The sequence below is a fragment of the Myripristis murdjan genome, chromosome 13 (genome assembly GCF_902150065.1).
Source record: "Myripristis murdjan chromosome 13, fMyrMur1.1, whole genome shotgun sequence".
In the NCBI taxonomy this organism is placed as follows: domain Eukaryota; kingdom Metazoa; phylum Chordata; class Actinopteri; order Holocentriformes; family Holocentridae; genus Myripristis; species Myripristis murdjan.
The window spans coordinates 35,492,402-35,518,576 of record NC_043992.1 but is presented as its reverse complement, the minus strand read 5'-3'; the positions used below and the strand labels follow the sequence as shown (position 1 = coordinate 35,518,576).

Sequence of the window (26,175 nt, the reverse complement as noted above, 5' to 3'; positions counted from 1 at the left end):
TGTTTCAGTGCTCTGAACATTATATCTCTTAATTGAAAATGTGTATAACCAAGTGTATAACATACATCCATTTTTGACATTATCTTATTTAATTATTATGTTAGGCGATGTGAAGCTGTTCAGTCCACACGCAAGCAAGTGGCAAAGACACAAACATTTTCTTCTCTAAAGTGCACCCACAGGACATTCATTTGGTATAATAATATGCTCTCAGCTCTCAGAGGTTACCTCACAAAATGCTCTGACAGAACTGCACCCAAAAAGGATTTGTTCAAAGTGTCATTGACAAACCTTTCCCTAAGCATCTGTATTGGCATTAACAACATTGCTATTTGCATATGGATGCAGATCAAGGAGCAGGGTTGGGCTGAGGACAGGTCTCTTAGAAGCCATACATGCTCACAGTGGAGAGCGAATGATTGATATAAATATCTTTAATGGGTGTTTCTCCCTGTGAAGTGCAGTGAAATTATATAGTAGTAATTAAAGTTATTCACAACTACAGTGAACAGAGCTCCCTGTGCACAGCCAGTCTTTGCAATCAGGTGCTGGTTGGTCGCAGGTGCTGCTCCGTAAAGACAAAAAGTAAGCCCTGCACACTGACGTAACATGACTGTGACTTTATTAACTTTATCAATCCTAATAAAGTTACAGTAAGGTTATTTCAGTGTGCGGTGGTTACTTCATTCACATCTACCTCTAAACCATGTAGCAGAAGCGGGATTATTCAAAGCTAGTGTGGTAAATTCCTGCATGTAGATTAATTTGGCCAACAGTCCTCAAAGTGCAAAAATCCCAAATCCACAGTTTTGGGAAGAGAAACTGACAGCAGTATTAAGATTCTGGGATGTTTATGGGTTACAGACTTCAAGAGGACATTGCACAGTAGGAGGTTTTGCCCTACATATTAAAAGTCATTGCTGCTTTGTGAACAGAATCGTAATGGCCTACTTTTGAGAACTTTTAAATGGGGGACTAAAAAAAAAAAATTGTACAAAACCAAGATATCTAAACAGTCTAAGTGGACGCTCACTGCAACTGTACACATCGGGGCAAAATCCCATGTATTAACCTTGAAACTATGCATTACTTTGCATAGTTTCAAGTAAACAATTCTTTTGATTTCTTTCAAAAAATGACCCAAAAATTGAGGAATAAAAGAAAAATTACCATTAACACTCCCCACCCACCCACCCAAAAACAAAAAAAAAAAAAAAAAAACAAAACAAAAAAAAAACAAATACCAAATGACTGAAGTAATGGTCAAGACTTACCAGAAATAAAAAAAAGAAAAAAAAATACAAGAAAATAACCTAAAAATTAACAGAATATTAAAAAATAAATAGTAAAAAAAATACATCTATAAATAAATAAAATTTCAGAAAACAGCAACAACCACAATAACAATAATGATGATGATGATGATGATGAATGATGATGATGATGATGGTCTGTATGTGTTTCAAAGGGTTAGTGACCGGCCTCATTAGCACCTTTCTAAGAACAGGCAGGAGTCTTTTAGAAACACAGTACCGTTAGATTGATTTAATAATAGTAAACTGAATCAAGCAAAGTTATTTTTGCAGCACGTTAAAAAATTGTGCCTGACTTTCTATGTCCTTTGTCTCAGTTTTTTCTTCTTTTGCCCACTTTTTATTATGTTTTTATGAGCCTGTATTTCCAACATACCCGGTACATCATGTTATACTATATTGATAAAAATATTGGACCACCTACACATGACACCCACAGGAGCTTTAATGCCATCCCATTCTAAATCCATAGGCATTAATATGGAGTTGGTCCCCCCTTTGCTGCTAGAACAGCTTCCACTCATTTGTGAGGTCAGACACTGATGTCGGACGAGAGGGCCCGGATCACAATCTCCATTCAAGGTGTTGGATGGGGTTGAGGTCGGGGCTCTGTGTGGGCCGGTCAAGTTCTTCCACACCAATTCAGAAGGCTCTTTAGAATGAGTCATTCTGTCACTAATGTTTGTAAAGGCAGCCTGCATGGCTAGCTGCTGGATTTTTTACACCTGTGACAATGGGACTGAATGAAACACCTGAATTCAATGATAAAGAGGTGTGAGCAAATACTTTTGTCCATATAGTATATTTTGAATGTGGAGATACATCCTGACTAGTGGTATGTTACATCTGAGAGCTCTCTGACCTCCTGCAATAAATCTTCATGAGTTTATGTTCAAGCAGTTCCATACAGATTGGCTTTGTTTTTCACGTCTTTTCGTTAATGGGTGTATGGAAATATGGATCAGTTTACCTGAGCTTGCAGTAAAATATGCATATATATATATATATATATATATATATATATTTTTTTTTTTTTTTTTTTTAAAAAGAATCCATGTAATTTACTTTTGGGTACTAAAAAATAACGTTGTATTTTGTTCTACTTGCAGTAGTGGTATCTCAAAATTTTGGGGTCCAACACTAGCTTATTTGTTTGTTCTCTAAATAAGATTCTTGAAAGACCCTCCTTTTATAAGCTGTGCAAGACCTCAAGATGGAAAAAAGGTGAGTGTGATAATGGGGTAATGAACTGATGCAATTCAGTGCTTTTCATCTGGAGGTCTGTGAGTCACAGCGACCTGAAGCCCAAATGAAACGATTTACGGTTTTAAAATAGCCCCCTCAGGGCTTGTTTTCCCAGTATATCTTGTAGGGCTAGTCAATACTGCTGCATCCTCCCTCAACATCAGTCCTCAGTGTTCACTAAACGCACCGTGGTCTCCACTGTTGAAGACGTCACTGTCACTGCCAATACTTAAACATTCTTGTCACATTACAATACATTTCCTAAAGCGCTGCAAATCACTGCACCATATCGGATTGATTTTCTCAAAAGAAACATCTCGAGGTTTTTGCTGGTACTCTGTGCAGGCTGACAGTTTAAACAGACATCCAGTGAAAATAAAGTTTGTTTCCTTGGGTTGCTATACATTTATTAATCAAACTATTCAGCTGAACGGCTCATCTATGTGTCCCAAGTGGCCTAACTGTAACGTATGAATGGTAAATGAGATAGCAGTCACCCATCCGTCTCTGTGTGTCTAATATATGGTGCTTCTCTAATGTTTTACAGGTATCACAGGTATTCTCAGCCTCCAGTCCACCCTTCTGTCAGTACACTCCTCAACCCCAGCCTTGAATGCTGATGTTCTCTTTGTAACCTGTTGTAATAAGCCCTAATAAACAATTATGATGTTTCCCAGGGCTGGGTGGTGCTAAAAAAACAAGTATTTGAACTTGAGCAATAACAATTATCGGTGTTAAGCAGCCAGTTAAAAGAATAAGCTGTTACTTTTGGCAAATTGGCCATAAGTGTTTTCTCACATCCTGATTGTTCTGGGCAGTTGAGTTAATCTGATTTTTGAAGGCAAGACAGGATTTGTAATTTAAATGTGTATGCTTAATAGAAAAGTGGGGCATGGGACCTGGAAATACCCCCTCAAACTATATATTTAAACTTGAAGAATGAATATTTATGAAGCAATCAACACGCTAGTCATATTTGTTTAACAGAACTACAAAATAAAAAATAAAAATAAATAAAAAAACAAAAAAATTGGCTCATTTAGCCTGCAGGAAAGCATCAGAGTGATGGGCTGGCCACACAGCAAAGGCTCAATCACAACTTTGGTGCCACCCATAGATCTGTATATGGTGACTTAAAGTGGCAATAAGCAAGATTTTAATCCTGCCCTGTCCTGAAAAAAACATCTGCGGGGGATGGATAAGGTTATTGATCAATACCAGTGACTCAGCAATTAGCCTACTTGGCTGGGGGCTAGGATTTACCACAAATATCACTTTGCAGTTTGGAAAAAAAAAAAAAAAAAAAAAAAAAAAAAAAACATAAAACACGATCATGCACTACAAACATGATTATTTATTACCTGAACGTCCAAAATGGTTTGAAATGTAATGATGACAACATAAATCCATACAGATAAATTTAAATGATCTTGTTTCATTATTTTTATATTTATAATTATTCATTTTATTCATTTCTGTATTTTTATTTGTTTATTTATTTAGCATTATTATTTTTCTAATTTAATTTCATGTTTTGCTCGCTGGATAGATGTTAAATTGCATGTGTTTACAAGGACTGACAACTTTCTGGGAGTAACAACAGAGCTCAGCTGTGAGAGATTCATCGCTGTTTTGGAGTAACGAGTAACGTCACTATTTACGCCAGACTTGGAGTTTTGCTGTGAGCTCCACTCGCTCGGTGGTCACATCTCGTCAGAGCCAGGCTGCGTTAAAGCGCGATGGTGACAGAGGTGCGTTTATTTATTTATTTGTTTATTTATTTATTTTCCTTCCCCTTTTGCCACCGGAACAGCTGCTGAGTTTCGGCTGAATCTGTGCTCAGTTTCAGGGCGAGTGGACGCTGCTTCTTCCCCACCTGATGATGATGATGATGATGATGATGATGATGATGATGATGATGATGGATTTAATGACTGAGAAACGACGTGCGCTGAATTCCCGGAATGTCTTGGGTATCTGAGAAGACAGAGGGGTGGATAGGGGTTTGCATGCTGAGTTACATGGTGGTGATCTATCCACGCAAGTTTCTTTTCCAGCAGCCTCTGCTTCTCTTTCATCCGTGTGTTTTGAGTGTAAATCACTATTGGAAAGCAACAGGAAGACGGTAAAGTTTTTTTGGAGGGGAGGTGGAGGCATGATTATTTTGTCCGTCGATTTGATTACACTTGATTAAACACAATTAAAGTGTCTCTGACAGGCAGACCATAACAGGGTAGGTCCAATTTAATGTCAGAAAATTGTTTGGGTCATTTCGTCTGCTGTTGCTTTGTGCTTATGATGGCTTTAACCACCAGATTTAAATTAAATAATATTTTGTAAGTAGGCCTACTTATTGCATGTTAAGAGATATCTGTTAATTCATGAACTTGTTGCAGATCTTGTCAACTGTTCACAGGAAGAAAATGTTTTTTTTTCCAGTATGCAGAATTTTGGAATGCATGTCATTAACGCTGACGAATACATTTTTTGACCAGTTTTGCAAATTTTGAAATTTATTTCTACACATAAATGAGATATTTTTTTGTAGTACCAACATTAACAATGTATAATGCATTGTTGAATTGGGTTTATTATTGGAAAGTTTTTATTGCCATTACCATCATTACTATATTTTGACCGCTGTTGATGAGAGCAGTGCTGCAGACTCTGAAATATGATCTCATCTTTTCCCTGTCTGGTCATTTCTGATCCATTCTCACTCAGTAAAGACTAGGATGCTCTAGCAGCAATGTCCCAGCTGTACTACAGAAAGACGGGCAACTCCTCTTACAGGGACCGCATCCCTCTGCGGATTGTGCGGGCCGAGTCGGAGCTCTCTGCCCTGGAGAGGTCCTACTTGAGTGCTGTTGAGAAGGGAGACTATGCCAGTGTGAAGCAAGCCCTGGAGGAGGCAGAGATCTACTTCAGGATCAACATCAACTGCATCGACCCCCTGGGCCGGACCGCCTTGCTCATTGCCATTGAGAATGAGAACCTGGAGATCATTGAGCTGCTCCTCAGCTACAATGTGTACGTCGGGGATGCTCTGCTGCATGCCATCCGCAAAGAAGTGGTGGGAGCCGTGGAACTGCTGCTCAACCACAAGAAGCCCAGTGGAGAAAAGCAGGTAGAAGCATTATTAGATTACATGTAGTTTACATTCACACGTCATTCTTCCGGTATCACTGGAGACTGCCACAGCTACATTTTTAGTCCATTTTAAACTGGTTAATGTTAGGAGTATGTGGCCTGTAAAGTTAAAGATTAAGGTCTGACTTGGCTGATTGCAGGCATTGGCTTGCTCTGGTTAAGGTGAGGTAAATGTTAAAGGTAAGGAATCAGACCTGTTGTCAATAATTTGCCTGCTTGAAGCCCAGACTCAGCCCTGTCTGAAACTGTGGTGGTTCTGTGCCTGCAGCTCACTGTATCTCCATCCTCTCATGTGTTTGCATATAAAGTTGTGGCTCAATCATATTATTGGTTAGTGGTATTTCTTCAGTCACACGAAGTCACTTCTGTGTCTTTTTTTCTGATTTTTCGGAGTGAGGTCCATCTACAGACCCACACGGCGCCTCTGTGCTCTGTGGCGGAAATGAATCTTATGTTATTGAGATAGCACTTGAACTCTTCACTCAGTTAATGTAATTGCAGGATGCTGTTCAAAACCAGTTTTTCAAATTATGCATTAAGCCAATCACATGAATAAAATATAGATAGAAACTGTAATTTCTTGATCATTAAAATTTCACATATTAGTCTTGTATCTAGTTTGAGATGCAGTATTTGCATTTTTATAGACTGTGGTCCAGCTGCTTCCACCACAGTCCTCAGCCTCTCAGTCAGTTTCTAATGAGAATCATATAGCCCGCACAAAATGCATATTAGTCTCATATATTTTGTTATGTGATCAATGTTTAGGTGGTGAGGCTTTTAATGTTTGACAAAAAAATCTCATAACTCGGAATCTAACCTTGACGTTTATGTATGTTAAAGCCTCACCCTGCCTCTCCTTAAATAATTTTGTGTGTGTGTGTGTGTGTGTGTGTGTGTGTGTGTGTGTGTTCAATTATAAATGAAGAACAATGTTAATTTCTGTCATTATTTTAAAGACATGAGGTTTGTTTCCATGCCCAGCCACAGGGGGTCTGCAGCTGGAGGCTTGTATTTTTTGGCTGGGCAACTTGGACATAATCAAATATCACAATATCTTTGAACACCTCAGTATCAGTGTAAGTGATGAAATTGCAGGGATGACTACTGTTGCTTTTAAAACATGGATCCCAGATGATATCTAGTCTCATGTCATGATATCAACATAATACTGATATATCACCTAGCCCTATGCGACTGCTTCAGTCAACCTGTGTGCTGTTTGCTGAGATAATAGCCCAGTATTCTTAAGGTTGGAGGTGTGTGTGTGATTTGACTCAGGCATCAGGACCTGGCAATAATTCAAATGAAACATACTGTATGGAGAGATTTTCATCACACCTTGCTGTAACTATCAAGTGTTTTTTTTTTTTTTTTTTTTTAGTAGCATCCTACTCATGCAATATGTGTGAAATCTAAATGATGTTATTTCTACGTCTGAACGGCACTCATGAGTCAACGGTCCCAAGCATGTGGCGCATTTGATCTGTCCTGTATGAGAAATATACAGCTAACTGTCATGATATAGCAACAAGTGAGACTTTGTTATGCTTTTAATAGGATGCATTAATCTCAGCTGACTATCCCATCCCTTGACTATCCCATCCCTCCCATTTCTATCAGTGTTGTAAACCACCATTTCCATTTCCTTTTCTATGTCTCTAGTTAAGACATAATGTAACTTTATTAATCCAGTGTAGGAGAAATTCAAGTTGACACAGCAGCACACGAGAATGTAGTTAACATGACAGAAAGAAAATTCCATAAATACCTAAACATCAAAAAAGTAAGTAAAAAATCCAATGAAATAAGATAAAATAGGAATAATAGGTGCAATAAAATAGATCTTTGTGTATATACATGTGCAATATCTGTGTGTCTATGCTGTATGTATAAGGCCAGCAAGCTGTGGGTCCAGCCACTGGTTATATAACAAGTTTCTAAATCCTTGTTCTTCATATTTACTCGTGATTCTGATGACATGCTTGTCTTTCATTAACATTAACAATGGCTCGACAGAAATTGAAATTTCATGCTGTTAGGGGTGGGACAGTGTTATTATTTTCCTCAAAGTCCTGTCAGATTAGGCTGAATGGCTTCAGCAAGAGGAGGGTCTCACTCATTATGTTCCTCAAATCTGATAAAGTTGAAGGGAGAATCTAATTATCTGTTTCCCCCCCTTTCTCTTAGTATGGGACATAGATGTGTTTGTTTCCTGCTGGAAGGTAGCATGGATCCTCTTTGTTGTGCTGCAGTAGGTCTTTCTGCCACGGTTTTTAGAAATCATTCTCCACAGGGTTTCCACCAGCAAGTTAGGGCCCGGAGATACCCCCCACGTTAGATAAAGGGCAGGACGGTTTAACAAGCCCTGGTCGGGTTCAGCTTCTTGACATCTATGTATAAATTTGTGTTTGATGCTGCTAGGTTTACTGTGTAATGGTTATCATGTGGCATTCTGTGGAGAGAAGGGAAAAGAAAAAAAAAAGGGTGCAATTGCTTCCAGCCATGAGGATATTTTGAGAGCAACTGAACCACAAGCCATTAGCCTTGCTTGCTGTGAGACAAGATGGTCAGAGGCCCTAGGCACATGAAATTAGACCTATTCAGTCTCGAACTTTCTGTATCAATGCCCTTGATTTGAATTTTTGTCGAGTTTCATCAAAGGAATTCATCAGTGCAATGTGCATTGATGAAGTAGCGGTGTGGTGTAATACAGTGCATTCTGTTTCATGTCTATATAATTATGTATTCCTCTTTTGGCTTTGTGAACAGGTCCCGCCGATTCTGCTGGACAAACAGTTCTCAGACTTCACCCCTGACATCACTCCAATCATCCTCGCAGCCCACACCAACAACTACGAGATCATCAAGCTGCTCGTGCAGCGAGGTGTTTCGATACCTCAGCCTCACGCCGTGCGCTGCAACTGCATGGAGTGTCTGTCTGGTTCGGACGTGGACAGCCTGCGTCACTCGCGCTCTCGCCTCAACATCTACAAGGCCTTAGCCAGCCCTTCTCTCATCGCCCTGTCCAGCGAGGATCCCTTCCTCACTGCCTTTCGCCTCAGCTGGGAGCTGCAGGAGCTCAGCACGGTGGAGAATGAGTTCAAGTCAGAGTACGAGGAGCTGTCTCAAATGTGTAAGCAATTCGCGAAGGACCTCTTGGACCAGACCCGAAGCTCTAGAGAGCTGGAAATAATCCTCAACTACCGTGATGACGTCAACCCTCTGCTGGATGAGAACTCCAATGATCTGGCTCGACTGAAGCTGGCCATCAAATATCGGCAGAAAGAGGTAAGATCTCTGTCAGGTATGATGTCCCCTTAGTCACATGACCGCTGTTGTTGAGCCATACACCCAGAACGGGATATCTTCAGGATAAAGCTGGACCAATGTATCTACTGGACATTTTTGGCTTATCACAGATATATCGGTATCAGCATATATGTTAGCCGATATGCAAAAAATGTCATAAAAAAGCACTTGATAATTTAAAAACTGTGTGTGTTTCATTAGTTAGTTTGTCCTGCAGACTCCATTGTTTACGAACTTTATATAGCAATGAGGCGGCAGAGTAGAGTATCATAGCTAAGCAGATTGTGGTTTTAGAAGTTTATTGATCCATTTTAATATCAAGTCTCCAGTACATATCTTTATTACAATTTGGCACTTCCTTTATACTCTCTTCTTTCTGTTTAGTCCCAAATACTGAAACAAAACAGTAAAGTAGCAGACCACACTTATTTCTTGGAAAATCCCTTGGAAAAAGCAGTTTATTGGGCTAAATTACCAGTTAAAAACCATAGCAACGAGCTCTGCCTCACGACACGTACAGCAAAAGTACAGGAAGTTGTCTTGGTGACACTGACGCACATATGGAAGACATTATAGGTGTATAATTATAGGTGTAGAAGTGTAACAGGTCCTCACACTGTGCAGATGGGTAATGATGTAGATATATACCATTGGCTGCAGATTTATATACCATTTCATGCATAGATACTGTCAACATTCTGCATTCAACACGGAGCAGATGAGGTGAACTTTTGTCGTGATTTGTTGGAAAGCATTGCCAAATGAGCTGTAAATGGCCTGAGATGGGTGGAGACGTCCTGTGGGAGTTCAGAACAACAAGTAATTGCCACACTGGCTCTTACCAACGCATTACAGTAGCCCTCTCAGACGGTCCCATGACAATAGCATAATTGGGGATAATGATGGAATAACTGATGGGCCATTTCCCTGAAATACAAACTCATAATATTTTAATTAGGTAGAGAACCTTTTATTGTCTTTTAACATCTTAACTGGAGTAGTTTTCTCTTGGTTGCCAATGCCAACTTTTTGCCACTGTTATGAAACAGACTTAGTTAAAATTGTCTTTACGCAGAAACCGACCGTAAACAGAATTAAGTGGAAAAGCTGTTCTTGTGTTGATAGTTTGATGTGAATTGGACATCATTATTAATAATCTTTGAAATCAAATTTACAGTGGATTATAATATCTTCTCGTTTGTACGTATTTGCGTAGGTTTATGCTTAACAGAAGGTTACTGCACAATATGAAAAGCAAAAAATAAGCAGAATTGATTTGATTGTGGTCTTAACCAGCTTTATTGTGGACGACTATCCAGCTCTCAGCTCCAGCGGGTTGTATGTCACATGTCTTTATACAACATGATGTCAGATTCAATTATACATCATAAAGATGAGGACATTAGTTGTGTCGTTTTGCTGGAGAGATTGCTTTCTAAAAATGTCAGGAATGCTGCATTTACAGTCACTGTTGAGAATCAGTTTTCTGCACCAAAAGCTGCAGGATACTGTATGTCTAAGCCTGGTATCAGCTGCTGTCTTTTATTTATAGCACTCATTAGAGAGAGATCATAGAACTTTTGTTGTTTGTGTACAGTAGTTGTGTAGTATTTACGGAGTTGCAGGTTTATACCACCCGACCACTCGTCCTCTGAATCTAAATGCTATTGTGACCTTTAGCAATAAAGGGTTTTTGCTGCTCCGAGCCCTCTTTCATTTTGATCACTGCAGATTTGACGGTTAGTTGTATGGGAATGGAAGCCAGGAGATCAATGTGATTGTTAGACAGTCACTGCTTCCCCCGGTGGTTGCCAAGGCAATTTGCGAAGGTTTTGAATTGAACTATGTGGCTCTTTGGCAAAAGTGTGTCACAGATTTCATTGGTTGCTTTTTAGATGAAAATAATAACATAGCACATACTTAAAGCTTTATCCTAACAAAACTGTTTCTGGTGGTTCTGAAAAATATCAAATGGTTACCTGCAATTACTAAAACGCTTGAAGTTGCGATAAGTTGTGTCGCATGTCGGTGCTGATGAGAGGTAACTATACAGTTTGAACCTGAATACCATGAAATTATATTCTGTAACATGGTGGCAGTAAGCCGCACCTTCATGTTCAGCTGTCTCTGTTAAATAAGTTTTCATTAGTTATTTCCCGTAGGTGGAGAAGCATCCAGAGCCGAATTTACTGTAATTTAGACAAACAGAACAAATGTATAGGGTTTCATATAGTCGGGATGGGATGTCACAGCCCAACTTTGCGATTTAGGCTAATGAGACAGGTGTATATTTGCATTAAACATGCTTAGTACATGCTTAAGTAATTAAATATGGCACCAGACAGGCAACTCTTTAATGAGGTGTAATGCTTATTGTACTGTAACCTTTACAAACAGTCTTGGTATCTCCCTTGTGTTATTTTTATGACCTCTAAATTAGAGTTTGCTGGTCAAGGTATGTGAGAACAGCATGAGAATATTGTGGCATTGTGGCTGTCGGTTCAGTTAAAATACAATTTTTATGTATTTCATGTATTTTAAAGTGAAATAATGAAGCCTTTAATTACAAATTCCTCTTATTCCATGGAAATCAATGTGATCATAAGTTTAAACATTTTGCGTCCTTGTAAAAATACACTTGACGACATGAAATACAGGGAAGTAAGACATGGCACATTATCTCTCACCCTTCCTGCTGAGACAAATGCCACATTATTCTTGTTGTGGCCGTCCAAAGACATTAACACTTTGTGGCACCAGTGTCATTGCTGCCCATGGGGATTCAGTGATGGATGAAGATCAAATGCTAAGGAAAACATGGGGCTACTCAGGTTGGATTAGAAGATGGGTATCATCACTGTAGATCCTCAGAAAATTTTAATCAATTTTAACAACAGTGTGCCCTGAATCCCCTTGTAATTGTCCAAAAAAACAAACATTTTGACATATAAATTAGATCAGGACATAGCCCTGTCCTTGATGGGTGTCATAAATGAGAGACATTCAGTCTAAGTAAATTTTTAATGAATGTTTTTTGGGCATTTCTGCTTTATTTGATAGTCACAGTAGAGAGAGACAGGAAAGGCAGGGGAGAGAGAGGGGAAGACATGCAGCAAACACTGCGGTCGGGACTCAGCCTTGTGCAAATGGCAGACGCTCTTACTAGGTGAGCCACCGGGGCACCCCGTAATGATACAGCATTACACACCCCTGTGTAAAGGTGTAAACCAGTCAGTGAATTTATGATAAGAAAACCATGGCTCACAATATGGCTTATTCTTTCTGTAAATGAAGCAAATGTATTTTCTTATCTGTCATAAAAACTGATGTCATCAATGCTAGTTTCAGATATTTCAGTAATGAGTTCAGTAAGTAGTGAGTTCAGTGCCTCTGTTCCTGTACTTGCTCCGTGGATAACAAGCAGTTAATGTTGACTGTCAGCATTTGAGCATAAAACAATTAACACCAAAGGGACACAGAGACTGAGGCACAAAAAACTGTTAATGGCTCAAATAGACACCCTCCCTGCACTCCCCACAAACAACCATCAGCCAGCCAGCCCGCCCGACCTGTGTGCAAGACGCTGTTACTTTAAATAGTGCTGAGAGGTTTGTCAGCAAGCCGGGAATGACACCTGTTCTGATGAAATTGTTATGATAGAACGATAGAATCAAAATAAAAATAGTAATATTCTGTTTACGTGATGTTAAGCTACTCAGAAATCACATTATGTTTAACCCTCCTGTTATGTTCAAATTTACTAACATCTTCTATGTTTGGGGTCAATTTGACCCCAGCAGTTTAAACCTCCATAAAATTATTATAATTAAAATAGTTACCAAAGTTTATGTGTCAAGTACTTTATGTTTCTTTGTTGACCACCTAAATATCCCTTTAAATAAAACATAACCACCCCTCTCCACCCCCCACCCCCACCCCCACTTATACATCCAGTACTCCTATTACGCGACTATGGAAAAATATGCAAAACACCATAAATCTCACTGATTGACCTAAAATTGGATTTTTTTTTTTTTTTTTTTTTTTGGTGTTTTAATGGCTTTATATTATTTCTAAGTACAGATTTTTGTTATTTCTAACCGATGCATTACAAAGTGTGTACAGGACAGTGAAAACATATCATCATGTGAATTTCATGTTTACCCAGTAGCACCCATTACATTAGGAAAACTCATTAAGTATGAGTTTTCTAATATGAGCGTGCACTTTTCAGAAAGAAGAGGTTTGAACTCGTGCTAATGTTGTGCAAAACCGCAGCCAGACAAGCTCTGGTTTCAGATGAAAGAGAGAGAGAAAGAGAGAGAGCAAAGCAGTGGTCGAGTGAGCTAGAGAATGAATGAAGGGAGGGAGTGGCAGTAGAGAGCACAAATGTTTTTCAAAGGTTTTGAATCACCACAGCTACAAGAGGTTGTTGATCATGCAGTTGTAAGTGCACAACTTTTAGACTGATGGGGCTAGTAGTATGTAAAATTAGCTGCAGACACACACTCACACACACACACTAACACACACACAAACAAACACAATATCCCCTCCAGGCTACCGCCAAGTGGAGATAATAAGATTCACGTTATATCACATGATGGGTTGCTCGTTTATGTTTATATAGTCCACTGTAATACAATGATTCATGGAGGTGGTTAAAAAAATAGTCAAGACTAAAGTTACTGTATTCTCTGTAAAAGACATTTAGTCAGCTGATCACCTGGGTATACAAGGAGCTGTGATCACATTCAATAAACTAACTAATAATTAATAATAAATATATTTATGTCATTGCTGTAGGACTGTATAAAATTGGATCTTATTTCTGAAGGGGATGTCGGTTTGATGTCCGTGTGTGTGTGTGTGTGTGTGTGTGTGTGTGTGTAGGGGGCGGGGCATTATTTCATGTTCACCATCCAAAAATGTCCTCCAAAAAATCTGGTCTCTCCAGATGCCAACTACTGCCTCCAGTCAAGCAGCAGCAGCAAATCAACATTTCACAAGGACAGATAAGAAACACTCAAGATGTCTGATCCTGCACTGATAGATGACATCATCACCCACAAATTCAATGCTCTACAGTACGACAATGGGGATCCATTTGGCCATAACTCGGTTAGGCTGAGATTAGCTTCCATCACTAACCACGGATGTCCAGCAGATGTTATATCAAATCTCAGAAGGCAGTGAAAATGTGCCCAGAAATTATTTTTCTAGTCGAGACTTGATATTAATTCTCTATATTAGACATTTGGCACATCATTATGGCAACTTCTGAAATGATGGCAGTCTTTCTTTCTTTCTTTCTTTCTTTCTTTCTCCCTCCTCTCCAGTGGGATGAGGACATATGATGCTCCTATGGGGGCATGTGTAAAGGTGTAACTTTGAGTTTCCCCCCCAAAATGCTGTTAGCACTTCCTGTACAAGCCAGTGAGTGTCCAGTGGAGGGTTTTCCACGGGGCAGTAGGTGCAAACACAGACTCAAATCACCTGGGGGAACTGTCCTTTCTGTTTAGTAGCCGAGGCGGGGGCACATCTGCTCGGCGTCCTCAGTTGGGGGGCTTATTTGGGCTACTTGAAAGATGATTTGTGGTACTTGCAGAGGGTTTGTTTTTCGGGGTCAAGACACAGCCAGAGGAGGAAGTTAGTCCAGGTTGTGGTAAAGTTTCAGTCAGGAATGGGCAAACTGGCCAACAGAGAGACCAGGAAGAGTTAGATCTAAGATGAAGGCTGGTAGATTTGATTTGTATGACCGCTGGTCTGCCGGCAGCTCGCCTCAGGGTGCAACGTGCCCATGACACACTCATGAGCCTGTTGGCCTTGTTTATGTAACGAGAAAAGGAATGCACACATGGCACGCTGGGGGGTACTACGTGCAGTGTTAGATGATGGTACCTTGTCACTGACCGCTTGAATGCAGTCGTTTCTGTGTTGAAGCTTTGTTTTCTCATGTTTTGGTGGTGTGCTTTATTTTAATTTTTTTTTGTATTTCTTTGCATGAAAGGGAAATTGTGAAATACTGGGGTCAGATGACATGAATTCAATTTGATTCTGACATAATTTTGTTGTAGCTGACAAACCTCCAGCATCAAGTCTGAATATGATGTTCGTAAACAACGTTCATGTGGCTTTAAGTAGTACAGCATATTGAGAGAATTGAGATTGTGTTATTATGGATGGTCCACATTGCCAAAATAAATAGCATATCTGATTTTTTTTTTTTTTTTTTTATGACTAGTGTGACGACTCCCTGACATGTGACTATTATTTATTTTTTCTCCCCTCCTCCATGATCATCTGCAGACATTGTGCTACATTGTGAAAGAAGGCATGTGCTAAGTGATTGGGGTCAGTCATACACTATGGCCAAGATAATGGCAAGAACTAGTATCATTAATGATGCTCAATCTGACATGGTGACCGCTGTGATAGACAGAAATATCTTATAATTTGATCTGTAATAAGGTAAATGCTGTGGTATTTGTCCTGATTTTTCCACTGATTACTGAATGGAGTTTATAAATCTAATTCAAATTCTCTCTCTCTCTCTCTCTCTCTCTCTCTCTCTCTCAGTTTGTCGCTCAGCCCAATTGTCAGCAGCTGCTGGCGTCTCGGTGGTACGATGAGTTCCCAGGCTGGAGGAGGCGTCACTGGGCAGGGAAGTTCATCACTTGTATCCTCATTGGCTTGTTCTTCCCAGTGTTCTCCATTTTCTACTTGATCTCCCCAAAAAGCCGCTTCGGCTTATTCATCCGCAAGCCCTTCATTAAGTTCATCTGCCACACAGCTTCCTACCTGACCTTCCTCTTCCTGCTCCTGCTGGCCTCACAGCACATAGCCCTGACAGACCCCAACTGCCAGGGCCCGGTGCCCACCATTGTGGAGTGGATGATCCTGCCCTGGGTCATTGGTAATAACAAGCACACACAGACACACACACACACACACACACACACTCACAGACTGCTGTTGATCCTCATGTTATTATTCACTGTGTGCTGTCCAAAAAGTCACTCCATATACAGCATTCTGAGGTACACGAGAAAAACCACAGTGAAGTGTTTACTGTGACCATATGCAATCTAGTTTGTGCAAACGAGGTGTTTGTCACATTTATTTTAACCCATTATGTCTCAGAGGAGAGGGAGAATGACTTTTATCTCTCGTAGGTTTTATATGGACCGAGATCAAGCAGATGTGGGATGGTGGTTTCCAGGAGTACATTCATGACTGGTGGAACCTAATGGACTTCATCATGAACTCCTTGTACCTTGCCACCATTTCTCTGAAGATTGTTGCTTATGCAAAGGTATTACCACAGTGCCACGTATATGATAACCATGGACTTGAGTATATTGCTGTCTACACAATATATTCATGATAATTTCATTTTTATTTGTTCCACATTATTGCTACTGAACACTTTGTGATCATGCTGTTATGACACTTAACATTCAGTACTAATAAATCAAGTGACAGACATCCCAGCTCTCATTTACTGCTCTTTAATTCCCTGTTATATGTTCAATTAGAGAAATTCTCTTTACATTGTTTATTATTGCTAAATTTAAACCTTGTCAAGGTCTGAAAAATGTTCTTGAAAGCTTTTAACTTGCCGTTGCAGCATCTATTACTGCTGATGGTGTGTTGTATGTGTGTTCCTCTTTCAACAGTACAGTGGCTGCAAACCCAGAGTGAAATGGGAAATGTGGCACCCGACTTTGGTGGCAGAGGCGCTCTTTGCCATCGCCAACATCTTCAGCTCCTTGCGTCTCATCTGCCTTTTCACTGCCAACTCACATCTTGGCCCCTTGCAGATCTCGCTGGGACGTATGCTGCTGGACATCCTCAAGTTCCTCTTCATCTACTGCCTGGTGCTATTGGCCTTTGCCAACGGCCTCAATCAGCTCTACTTCTACTACGAAACAAATGAGGAAAAAGATTGCAAGGGTATCCGGTGTGAACGGCAAAACAACGCCTTCTCAACGCAAGTTCAACTTTTTCCAAACAAATTCTCTCTGAGAAATGTGTGTTGTTCATGACAAATGGCAAGTGTGTATCCTCAGCAGCACATAATTTGATGCAGTTTTTTTTTTTTTTCTTTTAGGCTATTTGAGACGCTGCAGTCTTTATTTTGGTCTGTGTTTGGCCTCATTAGTCTGTATGTGACTAATGTGAACGCAAACCATGAATTCACTGAGTTTGTAGGAGCTACTATGTTTGGCACTTACAACATCATCTCCCTGGTAGTTCTTCTGAACATGCTAATTGCCATGATGAACAACTCCTACCAGCACATTGCCGTGAGTAATGTACCCATTATGCAGTGTAGCATCACTCATTTAATTTGTCTTGTATTCTTTTGTAAAAGCCTCCTATAAATGTTTGTGTTCTTACCTTCAGGACCATGCAGATATAGAGTGGAAATTTGCAAGAACAAAACTATGGATGAGCTATTTTGAAGAAGGTGGGACTCTGCCATCTCCACTCAACATCATCCCCAGTCCAAAGTCAGTTGTGTATCTGTTTGGATGGATAAAGAGGCATATGTTGAAGAGACCAGGTGTAAAAAAGATTGAAACATTTGGAACCTTGGGGGTAAGGTATTTCCAGACATTTGCTCTGGCAAATGTTGGGATTACTGCACTGTGTAACCATCCACTGACCTGCTGTTATTACCTTAAAGACGATTTCTCTGCTCAGAAAGAAGTCATAAATTAGATTACTTGTTCTGCCCAGAAGTTTAGTCGACTTGTTAATGTAAAGCATAAGACCTCCAGATGTAAACAATGTTCTCGATTGAGAAAGGCAAATTAAAGAGTTGGCAACCCGACTACTGGGGGCAGATGCAACATCGTGCAAACATTTGTTAATGTCCCAAAATGATTTTCTAACAGGTACGTGCAGCTGAAAATGTACGGTCAAGCCATCAATATCAGGTACTGTACTAATTTACCTTTTTTTCAGCAGAAGTACTACATTTCTATTTATCTTTATGATAAGTTAGCTCCAGTATACTTCTTGAAAATCCATGATCTTACACTGCAATCTTGTGATTACAGTTTTCACTGAAAGAGTCTGATTTCTACATTTCAGGAGGTTTTGAGGAATTTGGTCAAGAGATATGTAGCCGCAATGATTAGAGATGCCAAAACAGAAGAAGGGCTGACAGAGGAGAATTTTAAGGTAATGTACACTTACACACACATACAGTCTGAGTGTTTGAGGTGTTCAAGTGTTTCTCCGTGTTTGTCTTATAATGTCTGTTTTTCAATGGTTGACAGGAGCTTAAGCAAGATATCTCTAGCTTCCGCTATGAAGTCCTGGGAATGATGAAGGGTAAAGCTCCTGGCGGGCTAACACCTTGCTCTAGCTTGGTTTACCCTGACCACTCATTCAAATATTCTCCCAGATCTCCCTCTGCTCAGTCACAAAAAATGATGGACCTGCTCATGGCACCGACCCCTGTGCAGCAGCAGGCCAAAGCTGCTAGCGCCACCGGATCTGAGGTCTCCAGCAGGCTAGCCAACGGCTCCATAGTGCCAGTCCATACAGACAAACAAATCCACCAGGATGTCTCAGATGCTGGGCTCCTCCTGACACCGAGCAGATCCTCCTCACAGAAACCTGATGAAATATGTTCTGTGCCAGATGAGGACACGGTGGACTCGGACAGACAAATCCAGAAGCAACCGAAAGTGAAGAGGGTGATGGTGGAGGTGGTGCTGGAAGAGGCAGAGGACGAGGACAATCAAGAGAATAAACATTCTCTACAGAAGGAGTCTGCTGGGGAAGAGAATAACGAGTTAGAAAAAGGAAAAAACTGATCTGTGTTGGCGAACCAGAAATGCTCAAATCACCCTTGAGTTTTTAAGTGTTTGCTTTTAATTTTTTGAACTCACATCCATTCACCCACAGTCGGACGGAGATAAGCAGTGAGCATATACTCTAGCTTAGATTACATTCTTATCCATGCTCCTTTGGTAAATAATAATTAACTGTGTTTGACCTAAATTACATTAGCCTACATTCATTCACATATGGTTAAAAAGGAACAAAACAGTATGTTTATCTTATATTACATTACATCCATAAGGTTAATACAATATGAACAGTGCATTTCACTTCCATCACATCCATATCCATGGGTCCACTTTGATAGATACAGAAACGCTACTGGATGAATAATGACTGATGTTGTGATGCTCAGGAAACAGTCAAATCAACAAACAAGTGTTTATTATTTTAGCTTAAAGTCCAAAGAGCCCTGACACCCTGCTGTCAATCCTCAGCTCTTCCATATTTGCACTTTCCTGTTGTTAACAACGTGCTTCTGAAGAAAAAAAACAACTATATCCCTTATCTTAAATCCATAGCAAAAAACATTAACCCTAATAAACTGATGCTATCCAGCCCTTTATGCCACTCTTAAGTATAGAAGTGCAAATTAACTCAAAATTAAATATGCTGGGCTATGATTATTTATGTTTTTTTTTTTTTTTTATATCCCTGTGCTAATATTCAACCAAATCAAGTATTCGGTTAAGCTGATGATACTGTATTTGTTGTTTCAGTCCGCTTATTAACATATGCATTTTGTTTTATAATCCAGCCACTTCAGATTAGAGTGAAAGAGATTTTAGACCTTTTTCTCACTGGATTCTTACTTCGCCGTCCTGGTGGTTTGGGGGAGTCTGGTTGCAAGTCTGTGATGAGAACAGAAGAGACATGCAACTTGAGCTGGTGTTTTTTTTTTTTGTTTGTTTGTTTCTTTTGTTTTGTTTTTTTATTTTGTTTTTTGTTTTTTTGCTGCAGGATTTATTACATACGCGTGCCTGGGTCAGCTAGTATATCCCGTGTCGGCGCCAAGTGCCCCTTTTCTGTAACGAAACCTGTGCAACGTAGTAATTTGTGACATGTAATGAAAATATTAGTAATGAAATAAAAGAAATTGAAAAAAACAGTGTCGGTGTTTCTCTAACTTATGGATTTATATAAGGTATGCAACGACCAATTCCAACCATATATTTTTACCTAATTTTAAAGAATACCAACTGAGATAGGCAACGGTAACATTAAAAGTGAGTGTGCAAGAGTTAAAGGTTGAGAAGAAACCATCTAGTGAAGCACCAGGATCAGCAGACTAAGCCAAAGTGTTAACAGCTCTGTGCTCACATATTACTCACTGGCTGTTCCACAGAAATTGGAGAGCATGATGTTGATTGTTGGGTAACTTACATGTGTATAACATCTCATAGTCGCCTGAGGGCTGGTAGAGGTGTTCCTGAAGCCAGTGATTCTGGTGTTTGTGTTTTTAACCCTCTGGCGCATAGCGGTCACTACAGTGGACAGCTGTTTAAAAGTCATTTTCTCCTAAATGCAATGGTTTCTATGGTGGAATTGCATATCAGCTGTTAGAATGCTCTCTGCTGCTCCCCTCCATTGAGGTTTATGCAGTCACTGTCAGTTCTTGTTGCTGAAAACATATTAATACTAGTATAACGACATGGTAATACCAGTCCTGCCTCCTTAAAGAAGTATGGAGCCTCACAAAAATGTTCATGCCCTAAGAAGAAAGAAAAAAAATCTTGACTCAGGCTTTCATAATTCATGCATCAGAGGGTTAAAGACGACAGTTATTATTTATACACATCACATTATCACATTACAATAATGAAAAAATAATTTTGAATCATTAAAATATTTCAGAAATAACATTTTCCTCTACCTAGTCATGTAGAGTGATGTGATGTCACATAGCATGAGCTAGTAACAACCCGCCTGGCTGATACTTGGTTTGGGACATGGTCTGAAAAGTTTCAGTATCACAGTAACACACAAGAGGGAGTGCTGTGACTGTATTCCCATCCCTGCTGATATTCAATATAACAGCACCACCTCAGGTGTGATATTAGTTTTACAGCCTAAAACATTACAGCAAACATTTAGCAGTTAAAGGTGATTACCGACAACAGATCATGAAATGTATTTAATCAATAAATAGTTACATCAGAATTCAAGCTTCAAATGAACAAATGACTTCCTGACCATAAACTAGCTGCCTGGAGGTTTCCACTGCAGCACCCGCTCATGATACTTTTATACCTACAGGCTTGTCTGTTAAGCAGCGCTTCCTAAACCTCATCTTAACCATAGCCATAACCACGACCACAGCCTGGGAGGCAGTGCTGCCACGGTGCGGACAAAACATGCAGAAAGCAGCCGTATCCAGGTTTCTTTCCTCCCCCTAATCTCTGCCTGACAACCACTCAACTTAATGTTGTTTTCAGAAACTCTTATGTCTTTGTGGCCTTGTGGTGCAGGATTAGTTATAGGTCTTGGTAGTTCAACAGTTATTACAAAGCACTTGTAAAGTGGAGTGATATTGTGTAGTAAAACGTCTGATTTGTGTTGTACCAAATATCAGCATGGAGTTCACCAAAGGCATCAAGTTCACCAAAGGCTGTTCACATGGCAGCCATTTATCTCTGACGTCACGCTCGGTGTGAAGATCAGATGCTGTCATCAAAAGGATACCGTTCTGCTGCTGGTTGCTTATCTTATCAATGAAGGGAATCTGACAAAACATTATTATTTCGCCACTTCCCAATTAATCAGCAACTGAGGAAAGATCCGGAGGGAAATCGGACCATATTCAAGGTAAGACAACATATTTGATCACTCATCAGCTAGGGCACAGGATAAGGGTCAAAATTAAGACTGCTGAGAAGTTGGAGGAGGCTGTAGCTTTGCTGAAGCCAGTCTTTTTTTTTTTTTTTTTCATAAACATTTATAGCACCTGTGGTTTTTATACCTTCTTGCAGACCTGCCCTAACCTTAACCCTAACCCCAACCCTAACCTTAGCCTAACCCTAAACTTTGCTTACCTTTAAATCAAGTCTTAACCCTAAAATTAATGATTTTCGCTAAGGGGACTTGCTTTTTGTTCCCATAAAGGAGGCGAGGCCCCAGTAATACCTGGTACACACACACAAACACACACACACCATCAAGTTAGAGTACCCTGATCAAAACTGTAGTCTCAAAAAATCATAATTTTTTTTTTTTTTTTTTTTTTTCGGAAACGAGATCTAATGATAAGAAATGGACCTAAAATTCCAACATGGTATTAAATTGGAATAAAGTTAAAAAGGTTAAACAGAATTGGGTGATAATTTATCCTTTATGCCTCAGTCTGTGGTCAGTCTGATCACAGATGTGAACGCCACAGGAGGACAAGAGGAGGTTTAAAGAGAAAGCCAAATTGGGAGGGAGCACTGGGCAGATGATGTGTGGACAGTGAGGCCTGTCGTGTGTGTGTGTGTGTGTGTGTGTGTGTGTGTATGTGTAGCAGATCGAGTTGACTGAACCAGCTCGCAGGGGTTGCTCCATTAAGACGTTCAAGATGTTGGATTCTGACATCTGGTTTAAACTGTTCTATAGTCAGCACCTCTCCACAACAACACTAACCTTCACTTTATCCACAAGAATCTGCACTACTTTGACCTATTCTGGGTAAAATATTTTATTTTTGCTACACTCTTCTGTTTGGTGGCTTGTGGTTTCGTCTTTGACACAGTCCCTTTGCCAGGAACCCACCCATGAATCATCAATCCTACCTGCATTCGCAAAACAAACCAAATATCCGCTTAGTGTGAAAATCAGGTTAGTGTGGTCCATCCCCTGCAGTGACATGTATTTTCCTCACTGGCTGCTCTTTGAATCAACCACACTGGAAGGAACTGGTGCAAATGTTGGTTTGTTACACACTGCCACGTTTCCCTGTTTGGGCTTGGCAGAGCGCCCTGATCATTCTCTCCCTTGAGCCGCGTGCCCTCCAGAGATGAGCGCTGTCTGTTGGCTGTTGGTTAGAGCTGAAACGTGTGCTGACAGTTTCTGTATCGCAGCACATCTGGCTTCCACCTCAACCTGAGCTGACAAGCCTCACCTGGGCTACATTTAGAGTGACTGCCTGTGGTTTGTGAGTCTGACTTGGGAGATTTTGTTTCCCAGCCTCCTCACTGACTGCTATCACTGTTAGGAGGAGATCAGGAGTTTGGGTTTGTCAAGTGTAGGTCGGGTTTGTATTTGACCCGTTTTACATGAAGGAGGCAGTACACACTGTTTAAAGCCATGCAAGAACTGCTGTGGGATTCCCCTGTTGGCACTGTACTGCTTGTGTCCCGAGAAAGCAGCTCAGCTCAATTACACTCTGACAGTGATAATCAGCGTGGCAAATGGCTTGATTTCCTGATTCGCCTCATTTTCTGTGAACTTTTCTGCTCACTCTTCATGGTTTTGTTTAGATTTGGAATCAAATCCAGAAATTTGACCGTGTGTATCATGAAATCTCTACAATTCATCTGCGAACTTCAAACCATTCACATAATCAGCAGCTACTGTTGCTGCTGCTGGCTCAGTCCAGCTCTGTTGTTGGAAAAGGAAAGTAAAGTGAGCTGGTATTCAGTTTTTTGTTTTTTTTTCCTGCAGGATTTATTCCTCAACCATTTTGTTTCAGCTCAGCTATTATATACCTTATAAATGTCTACTGCTCTCTAGCAAACTGTATGTGTAAATGGTTTATTGCAGTGAAATAGGCTAATTTGTGAGATGTAAAGAAATTACTCTGTTACTGACGAAATACAAAATAATGCTAATGAGTTACAACAGGAGTGTATGCATTTCTGTACCTTTTATTTCATGCTTTTGTGACTTAATCAGCTCGACAGCCTTAAACAGAAGTTGTATTCAAGCACATGCCTTTTGTGAACAGTGCACTATATTAGTAATTTCTACTGAATCAGTTTACTAAGTACAGTAATTATTATTGTTATTGTCATTATTAGTAGTAGCAATAGTAGTCTGAGGTGTGTGAGTAGCAATTGTGCTATTTACTGAAGTTTAACAGTTCCTCACATCATTTTCACTTGCACAGATATTCAGCTTGACACCTTCACAGCCTGAGGCTGCAAGCAACCTGGGGTGCTGGATGAAGTCATTGGGTTTTGTTACCATAGCAGCCTAGAGCAAGTCACGCTATCTTTAGATGGCTAATCAACATATTTTCATGGTGTAGGTATTTCATATTTCAAAAGCTCAATCACTTGAGATTGTTCAAACATTTCTTCAATATCAAAACAGCACAGCTTGCTCACACCGACGGCCACAGCCTACTTTTTCTGTTCTTGATGTTTGTCAGTATCTGTGAGAGTGAGTGAGACTGAATGTTGTGATTCAATGTGTAAAAGCCGCGCTGCATTTAATTATCGCCCTCCTAATGAGTTCATCAGTGCCTTTTCTCCACGCCAACAAGGACAGGCTCTTCCTACTGAGAATTGGGTGGTTAGAAAAAGTCGGCACTGTTGGCTTAATTTATTCCAGCTGGATTGATTATAGACAGCAGAGGAGAATTCGGGACAGGTGAAAATCCTGGGTGAGGATTTAAGGTGTTAGGGGATTTTCTTCAGGCCTTCAGGCTAATCAAGTTCAGCAGAGGCATCTTTTCGGTCAACACATTGTACGTGTCATGGATTTACCAATTTACTAATCTATTAACTTTTTTTTAAATGCCTCTAACATAAATGTGGCTTTTTCACTAAATGCAGGTGCATGCAAGCATCATACTTGTACTATAAGCTCTTTCTTTCTTTCTTTCTTTCTTTTTGCTGTGGTATTTACCACCAAATTCTTTGCCTATCCCTTTCCCCACCAGACATGCCCATGTCACTGAAGTCATAACCTTTCCTTTTTTTTCTTCTTTTTTGCAGCTGCAGCTACAAAATAAACATGTCTGTGTACATGTGCACTTGTATGTTTGCCAGATTGTGTGTTCTCATTTATGCTGCATTTTCATGTGAATGTGTTTTACATTTTTAGGCTCGTGCCCAGTGGTTAACAATGCGCTCCACATCTCGCTGTCTCTCTCATGGCTTTAGTCCTAACATCCCTCTGTCATGCTCCATCGAACATGTTTAGCTGGCCAGGATTGACATTACTTTCCTGACGACATTTGGAGCATATGGTTGGCCAGAAGGTTCATGGTGCAATGAACTGCAGTTTCAACAAATGAAGCTCATGTTATGGTATGCATGCGACTGATGTTTAGTTTGACCCCTGGCTGTCGTATTTGTTGTCACCATTTTAGACCCCAGTGCTCTGAGTCGAGAGATGCACAAAAGCCACAGTTTGTTGACGCAGTCCACTAATACTGTGGGTCATTCTGCTGATCGGTAAGGAGCGCCAAATGAGTCACAAAGAAATCAGTTTGCAGCAGGTGTGAGATAAAAGGAACAGTTTTTGCAGCGTTTCACACATTGATTCATTCATCCTGTTCATAATTTTCAGTTCAAGGCCATTTCCTTTGATTCATTTTCTGGTCTTAGATGTTTGTCATTTCAAGGACTGATGATTATTGCCTAAATGTGAGGTAGCCAAGAAACAGTTGCGTGTCTTGGATCTGAATCCATCGATTTGTGTTTCCTTGTGCATGATTAATTCATTGAATCACCCGGAAAATATTACAATTATTTCAGAATGTTTTGAGGAAAACAAACTTATTAGAAATTATGTGCAATATCACTACACAGGGAAGCACCTCCTCACTTACATATTCCATTATGTTCCCAGTACAATCAAAGAAAAGTCAAATTTTTGATGCCATCAAATTAAAAGGTACAGTTACAGCTACAGCTGCACTTTGCTACAAATAAAAGTACACATTTTTCTGATGCAGAACTCCTTTGGCTATTAATACCCCAAAATACTGACAAAATCAGTTGCTCACTAATTGTGAATAAAGCAGCTCCAGACTTCATACTGAGGTTTTAGTTGTCTGTTCAAGTTTTGTGGTTCCCTTGCTGTAAAGGGATGTTTTCATGCCTCTAATACTGATGTAACTTTCCTAGACCACAGAAGTGACACAAATAATTTTCTTTTCTTTTCTTGTCTTTTTTTGAGTGAGTGATTGAGTGAGTGGCTACTATTGGTGCTGTGAGTTTCACAGCCTGTCAGAGTGATACTACACTCCCTTCCTCCACTAGGTGGGGCAAACTGCATTCTGATAATTGTCACAATCAGTGCCCTGGCACTGGTTCAGAGGAGAGATATTTCTTTTTTGAAACCAAATAAATTACATTGTCATAGACAAGAT

The 26,175-nt window shown here is 40.0% G+C and overlaps 1 protein-coding gene across 1 annotated transcript; it reads left to right on the top strand.

Moving 5' to 3' along the window:
* Positions 1-4,257: 4,257 nt before the first annotated feature.
* LOC115369760 (short transient receptor potential channel 4-like) lies at positions 4,258-18,853 on the top strand. Its single transcript, XM_030066426.1, has 12 exons — positions 4,258-4,309; positions 4,402-4,683; positions 5,283-5,685; positions 8,481-8,999; positions 15,600-15,936; positions 16,196-16,335; positions 16,700-17,013; positions 17,134-17,329; positions 17,430-17,624; positions 17,924-17,965; positions 18,123-18,212; positions 18,311-18,853. The coding sequence occupies exons 3-12, from the start codon at positions 5,308-5,310 to the stop codon at positions 18,851-18,853; spliced, it is 2,754 nt and encodes a 917-aa protein (XP_029922286.1). The 5' UTR covers positions 4,258-4,309; positions 4,402-4,683; positions 5,283-5,307.
* Positions 18,854-26,175: the final 7,322 nt, after the last annotated feature.

What these genes read in the sequence shown, in the direction of transcription:
- LOC115369760 (XM_030066426.1), top strand. Translation starts at nt 5,308, where the DNA reads ATGTCCCAGCTGTACTACAGAAAGACGGGCAACTCCTCTTACAGGGAC. An exon ending in AGCCCAGTGGAGAAAAGCAG is followed by an intron (nt 5,686 to 8,480) that starts GTAGAAGCATTA and finishes CTTTGTGAACAG; the next exon opens with GTCCCGCCGATTCTGCTGGA. An exon ending in TCAAATATCGGCAGAAAGAG is followed by an intron (nt 9,000 to 15,599) that starts GTAAGATCTCTG and finishes TCTCTCTCTCAG; the next exon opens with TTTGTCGCTCAGCCCAATTG.